This window comes from Acanthisitta chloris, unplaced genomic scaffold (genome assembly GCF_000695815.1).
Source record: "Acanthisitta chloris isolate BGI_N310 unplaced genomic scaffold, ASM69581v1 scaffold1082, whole genome shotgun sequence".
Taxonomy (NCBI): domain Eukaryota; kingdom Metazoa; phylum Chordata; class Aves; order Passeriformes; family Acanthisittidae; genus Acanthisitta; species Acanthisitta chloris.
In genome coordinates, this window is record NW_008661958.1 from 141134 (window position 1) to 148629 (window position 7496).

The window sequence follows — 7496 nt, forward strand, 5'->3', positions numbered from 1 at the left end:
AGGAGGAATCCTGAACTATGGAGATTCAAGAAACTTGAGGAGAGAATTAATCTTTTTTTAAATGTTTTAAATTTTTTTGAACTGCAATTTCTACTGCTAGGTAAAAACAAGACCGGCAGTTTTGTGAGAACTTTCTTATTTTTTGCTGCATTTGCTTTCATTTCAGTGTACCCCAGAAAGGTAGATGGCAAAAGTCATGGTCTCTATGTGATTACAGTTCTGGAAATGAGTTTCCTTAAACCACTGAAACCTTGGAGTCAGCACTGCCTTTGGGGATCTGCAGCATATGGGGCATCATGTACTATTTTCCCTGCAGGGGTCAGAAACACCTGTGTCTAGGAAATGTGCCAAGGAAGCAAAGAAGCTTATTTCAACTGAGGGAAACTTTGGGAATGCAGATCTGGCAGAGCTGGCTTTAAACTTGCACACAGTGGTAAGGGTAAATGTGTGTGTCTGAATGCAGCCGTACATGAGCGCGCTTCAGAAACTAAATAAAGTCATATTAAGGAATTAAGCCTGTGCTTTATTACAGCCAATTTGTAACATGCAAAGTCATTGTTACTTCCCTGTCCTTGACAGCGTGTGGCAAAGTCATTCTGCCACCAAGCACTGACAATTTAATCCTGTGATAATACAGAAAGGGTATTTGCCACTGTTTTAAGCAGTAGCTTTGCTTCCAGTAAAGAGCTTTTCCAGCTGAGCCCATATTCTGAGGGTAGCAGCCTGCTTTCCCAGTTTCACGGATGCATTGCTTGGAGGCAGGAGGTATGGGTTTCTTTATGCGTTGTGTGATTTCTGAAGCCTTGTAGCACTCTCTTGCCCTGCTCGTAGCACAGGCAACTGCATTTGTTTGTTGTTTTTTTTCCTCCCAAAAGCTGCTAATTGCTAGCTATGGCAAAATGGTGATAAATAATCCTGAATGAATAATGGAGTGAGCAAACAAAGCAGCAGAATCTGTTTAATGAAGCACTCTTTCACTTTTGGTACAGCCTGGCCACTTCATAACATCCCCTCCCCAGTGACATGCTTTGCAGAGCGCTAATTAATGGCTGAGGTCTCAGCTCCGTGCTTGGTGCCACAACCTGGAGTATGTTGTAATCACTCTGTTGCACACACAGCTGCATGTGTGTGCTTGCACGCGCAGCAGAGAGGAGGCAGCTCATTAACACAGCATCAGCTGACAGTGGCACCACAAGAGAAATCCAGTGTTGCTTTTTTTCCCCTGATCTGACCTCAGCAGCTGTGTTGGTGCAGGATGTAAATGGTTACAGAGCAGTTGGCTTGTATATAGGATTGTGGACAGGACTGGGATGGAAAGAAGTGGGAAAACATTAGAAAGACCTGTTGGAGCATTTTAGGCTGACTGCTGCAGAGTATAAAAGAAACTCCTTCAACACAAGCTAGCAGCAGAGCTGAGATAGATGCACATCTGTAAGTCACTGTAAGTAAAGAAGTCCCACATCTTACCCTTTCTCTATCCAATTTCTTTTTAACCTTCACCAGTCCCAAAACAGGATCAACTGAAAATTCATTGTCTTGATCCCCATCCACTATGGAAAAATGAATCTGGCCATTGGGAGGACTGTCCAGATCTTCTGCTATGAGCTTTTTTGAGAGAAGAGTAAAAATTAGCAAAACAAATATTGAGTGATCTGTATGATACATTCATTGCTCAACACTCCAAAAAGTAAAACTTCATATTCCATCATACTAGTTACAACTGAACTGCACACCTCCACAGCATCAAGAGAAATGTTTTTTTGACAGGAGGCTCCCCTTGAAACTTTACAAAATTCTACCCTTAAAAACATATAGAATCTTTAAATCTTAATATTCCATATGACACTTTCTGAATCCAGAGATTCCAAGATGAGAGGACTGGGAGATTTGGGTATGGCACACTGCATGCCAGACTACACAAATACTATGTATTTGCAGCTCTGAGCAACCTGGTGTAGTGACAGGTGTCCCTGCCTGCAGCAGGGCAGTTGGAACTAGATGATCTTTAAGGTCCCTTCCACTCAGGCCATTTTAAGGTTCTATGATTGTATTTCACTGAAAAGTTGAATTCTGCCTTTCCAATAAAACCCATTTGTTTCCAGCTGACTCATGAAATGCAATGCCTTAAATATGCCATTGGTCTTTGACAGTATATGGGATTAAAAAGAAATAGTACTACTACTACTTTCTTTTGAGGAGAATGTGGCAGCAGCCTGGAAAGCAGCAGTAGATGCAGAGTATTGGCTAGAGAACAGTTTGGGTGATGCAAGACGTGGTAATTATTATCAACCAATGCAGCAGTATTTTATGTGGCATGTGGGCTTCAGCCCACCTAAACGCCCCCCACGGCCTCACTCACCATTATCACCGAATCCCCAACGGCCGCGTCCTCACTGATGACTGCACTGTAGACCGCCTGGCTGAATTTCGGTGCGTTGTCATTGACATCTGTCACGTTTACATTTACGGTTGTAACGGCGCTCAGGGCTGGAGTGCCTCCATCTTTTGCTTCTACTACTAAGTAGAAATCCTTACACGATTCAAAATCCAAAGCTTCAAAAATGGAAATGACTCCTTTGAAGCAAAGGAGGGAATGTCAACAGCCAGCAAAATAAACCAAATAAAGCCATGTAATAAGGGATTTGACTGCAGTAAAGAGTACAGCATGCTATTTATCACCATGGCACACATACAACATTAACTGTGAGACTGCCCAATCCAATAAAAATGTTTATTCAGGTTTATACTGCTGTCATTTGATTAAAGAATGATGCCAATTGCACTTGGGTTGCCTCTGCAGAAAGGACCTTTACAAGGCATGAAGCAATGAATGGTTCCTCGTGAAAACAGCTTTAATTATAGGAGTATCATAGATGAAGAAGTGGGGGCCATAGCCACCCTTTTGCTTGGGCTCATGCACAGAGCCTGTGGGAGAACAGGATGTCTACTCTGGAAATCAGCCCTGACAAGTCAACCCAAATTCACTCCCACATAATTAACTTCTCACGAATTAAATACAAATGAATGGGGTATGAATACCTTTGAGAAATCAATTGTCTATCATTTATGTGATTAAACAGGGACTTCCCCACTCAACTAGGTTTATAAATTTTGGGTTACTTCATCACATAACCAAAATTCATAATCTATGTAACATGATTAACTCCATGCACCCTGACCCCCTATAGGATAGAAATTATTTTTATAGAAGCTCTCCACTTGTATCCCATGTACCCTTAACCTTAACAAGGAGGAGGAAGTAGGCTGTGCACGGATTACTAGTGATGCCTCGAAGGAGGCAATACCAGGCATGGCAGGAAAGCCTTACAAGCGAATCCTGAACCTTGGCAAGCCAAATCCTTTTCAATATAGACCCATCAGGAGCAGGGATGTGTGAGGCTTAAAGGTCATTTAGTCCAACTGCTGCCCAACACAGGTCAGCTAAACCTGATCATTCTTGAACTAATCTTATAAACCCCCATCAACATCAGTTTCCTAACCTTCTTAGGAAATGTATTTCAGTACTTAATAATCATTACAGTCAGGAATTTCTCCCTATCATTTAACTGAAATAATCCAAATGCAATTTAAGCCTATTCACTACTTCTTTTCTCATGACTAGACATGGAGAATAGTTTATTCCCCTCCTCCTCAAAGGTACTTTTTACAGGCCTGAATACTAACAGCATGTCTTCTCTTTTCTTGCTTAAAGAGCCTCAATTCCTTCAGTCTTTCCTGATAAGTCGCATTTTACAGATCTCAGATCATTCCTCTTAATCTTGTCTAGGCTCTCTCCAAATGAATTCTACCTTTCAGCATGACTTGCTCAAAGCAGGAGCCCTGAAGAGAAGCTTCCAAGTGGCTAGCAGAGAGTTCCCACTGATAAATTGTGTGAAGGACATTATTTTTCAAGCTCTGATCAGGCATGCTACATCACCACTCGACTGCCTAGAAACTGAGCTCCTGCCTCTAAACTGATAATAATGGAGCTGTCAGTCACACATTAATGAATAATATATAGTTTTACTTTGGGTTTTTTTTTTTGCTGTGTGATTAAGCTTCATTATGGGGTTTTATTGATTTATTTCCTTGGCTTCATTGTCAAATGTGAAGTTAAGTATCGCTGTCTAGGCATATTTATGCTTAAATTTTGTTAGCACTGATCAACATTACGAAGATGACAGACAACAGAGTTATGTTAAGTCCTTTACATGTAAGGCAGCGGTCTCCACAGAGTGGAGAGTGATTTTTGCACACAGTAATATAAATGACACAGTACATAATTTTGAGATTTTCCAGGTTGCTGGTTATTACAGCTGCACTCAAACAAGTGTTACCGTCAGTTTTCAAAATTGAGATTGCTTTGCTCTGAAACTCTGGTGGCAAATTTGTATGGGTCATCTTGAGTGTTATGAGAATAAGGGGATCCACTACAGGAAGCATAGTAGAATCATAGCTTACTGCTGACAGATTAAAACCTCAGTAAGGATAAAGAATATATCCCCCTAAGGAAATTCAAAGAAAATGAGCCATTTGCACCAAATAGGATAGCTTTTCTTGATGCTTCTTAAAGAGAAGCAGTAGTGTACTTTTAAAATTTGTGATGTATAACCAAAAAGACCACAACCCAAATCACGGCTCAAGTCAACTGTCAGAAAAGACAAATCAGAGCAACAGAAGTCAGGGAAGTGGCACACAGTTACATAAACAGCAATCACATGTTAGACTCAACACCTATTTGGTCCTTGTAGCGCTGTTTGATGATTTCTAAGGTGCAGACAGTTGAGGCTGTACTCGTCTGGTAAGCAAGCAGGTAAACATCGCAAGTGTTCAGAACTGTAAGGGTTGCACAGTTTGCCTAATGGGCTGTCACATCTACATTGGCTTCAACACACATATTAATGGAGAAAAGTATTCTCCACTTGAGCTGGGGCAGCGAAGTGTGACTGTAATTGACATCACTCTCCAACCTAAAATTGGTTTTTAACTGTGTAGCTAATTCCACATTGACAAGCTGTGAATGTCTGGCCTTGGAAAATTTTTGGTCCAGGAGTCTTCCACAAAGCATTCATGTTTTTCTGATGTTTTAATTTAGCATTACAAGGAAGATCTACTTTACAAACCTGTTTTTGAATTAATCCTGAACTTCCCTTTCTCATTCCCCGATCTGATGAGATAGGCAATCTCAGCATTAGTACCAATGTCTTGGCTTGTAGCAAAAACAGAAAGGACCTCAGTGCCAGGTGAAGTATCTTCAGGTACTGTAACAAGATAGTCTCTTCTTTCAAACACAGGGGGATTGTCATTAATGTCCAGCACTGTAATGGTGACAGTGGCAAATGAGGACAAGGTCAGCACAATGCTCTGATCTGAGGCCTTTACAGTGATGTTATAGGAAGACTGAAGCTCTCTATCAAGCGGATGCTCCAAAATAATGATTCCTGATGACTGATCAACTGAGAAGTAACCATCTGCAGAGTCTGACAGGGAATAGGTGACTTTTCTGTTCACGCCTGAAAGAGAAGCACATTGGAAAATGATAAAGTGAAATAAAGAAAACAAAAACCTCTTCCCATCTAACAGAAACCCTAAGCAAAATTTGGTATCACAGTGACCATTTCCAATGGGAGTGGAGGCAGGAGTGCCTCTGGGCATGGTAATCCAGAAAGTTTGGGAGATCAGGACATGCTCTTCTCACATGACAAATCCCCATGGATAAGTTAAATTCCCTCATCATGATAACTTTTTTAAAAGATCACTTTGCAGAACTGCTGTGTAATGAAACTTGAAAGCTGAATCCAGATATGGTTCCTGCCCAGAAGAGCTTACAATTGAATTAGATGAGACAGGCAGAATGCTGAAATTGGAAATGTCTCAGAGCACATCTTGAAGGAATAGAAATGTACATAAGGGAAAAATAAACCCATAAAAATGCATCAGGTGGCACAAAATGTACTTGCTACCAGTGCTGCCTTGATTCCACTGCTGCGCAGCAAAATATTATCATAAGACGATACCTGTTAGACAAAAGCTGCATCAAAAATCTCCTGCCAGAATATGAACATTTTAGAAAGGCAAGTCCCTCAGTCCCTCAACTTGAGAGCAAAAATTGAGTTGTATGAGATATCCTGTGTTTTTCAAATCCTGCCTGTATTTCCCAATACATAGCACCTATCCACCCAGCTGCTGAATATGCAGATCTATGCTAAGGTTGTTGTCAGTAATAAGGCCTGAGGGGATGGTACAGACTTGGTTGCTGCACTACAGTGGGATAGCCATTTCAAATCTAATTAAAAGTGAACACAGATATAAGCTAATTCAACTCCCTTGATGCTAGTTGATTTTGTGATTCAGTCCTGGGTGCTTCAGTAAGAGATTGTAACTAAAACACAAAGATCCACTAAAATGGAGAGTCTGTTTTTAACATCTCTCACTTGAGCATTTGCTGCCATTTTTGTTGGAGAGCAGACTTTACAAGCCTGACATTAATCAGATGAACAAGAGCTACCAATCCCTTCTAGGCATATTTTGTTAATTTAAAATTTGTGGCAGTATTATTCTGCTTTCCAGCAGCAAGCTTTGTAGAAATGTCTGATCAAAAGCAGCACAAATCACAGTTGTTTTCTGCTTGACATAGCAGGAGTTGAGCATCCACACAAGGGGGAGCTGGGAGACTCTGTCTTCAATCACACGCACATAAAAGCTAGAGGAACTACAAAGTCCCAGACCACACTTGAAGGGTGTTAGGAATTACTATTTGGCCTCTTCAGAGAATAAAGATTTTATGCAGTGCTTGAGACACCAGAGTATATTTCAAACATTCTAATGTCATTAAAATAAGGAACAAATTATATAGCAACATTGCAGTGAATCAGGTTGTAGTTTTGTTTTTTGCTTTTTGCTTTTTTTTAATCACAGCAGAACCTCTCTATTCACCATGGCATGTGAAATTTGAAAAATACAGTCTCCCCTTCTGCGAAACATCAAGGCATCCAAGGATGTCACTCCTGTCCTACGGATAAGGAACTGAACTCAGCCCATGAACTTGTTGGAGGCTCCTTCATGTGTTCGAACACCTAAACTCTGAACACTTTACAGCTGCTGGAGAGCATACTCACTTCTTCCCTCAGCCTCTTGATAGATGAATTCAAATACTCTGTCAGCTGACAATCACCCAAAGTGACAAATGTGAAAAAGGAGTAAAATCCTCTGGGAAGGGGAAGGGTTCAGGGTCTGAATGGCTGCAGGTGTGTCTATGTTTCCAGTTGGGGAGGAGCTCCTTCTGCTAGAAATCCTCCATGAACTTCCACTTAGAAAAAGAGACAGACCCGACTAGAACAGTTAAGGAGTTAGTAGTTACAGCTGATCCTTGAGGATGCTGGAAAATGGAACTTTTTCACCCTGATTCAGAGCATGCAGTTGAACACCCAACCTACACAATAGTTTTAACTGTAAAGCTATTTAGTATTCTGTACCGTCTGCTCTTGATGTCTGCC

The 7496-nt window shown here is 41.0% G+C and overlaps 1 protein-coding gene across 1 annotated transcript in view; it reads right to left on the reverse strand.

Moving 5' to 3' along the window:
• LOC103798144 (protocadherin Fat 3-like) overlaps positions 1-5513 on the reverse strand; it is a gene marked incomplete at its 5' end in the record, with an annotated part of 49253 nt that extends 43740 nt beyond the window's left edge. The window contains 3 exons of the mRNA XM_009070390.1: positions 1468-1605; positions 2360-2574; positions 5124-5513. Of these exons, the coding sequence (XP_009068638.1) occupies positions 1468-1605; positions 2360-2574; positions 5124-5513 (743 nt within the window). The remainder of the gene's footprint in view (positions 1-1467; positions 1606-2359; positions 2575-5123) is intronic.
• Between the last annotated feature and the right edge of the window lie 1983 nt (positions 5514-7496).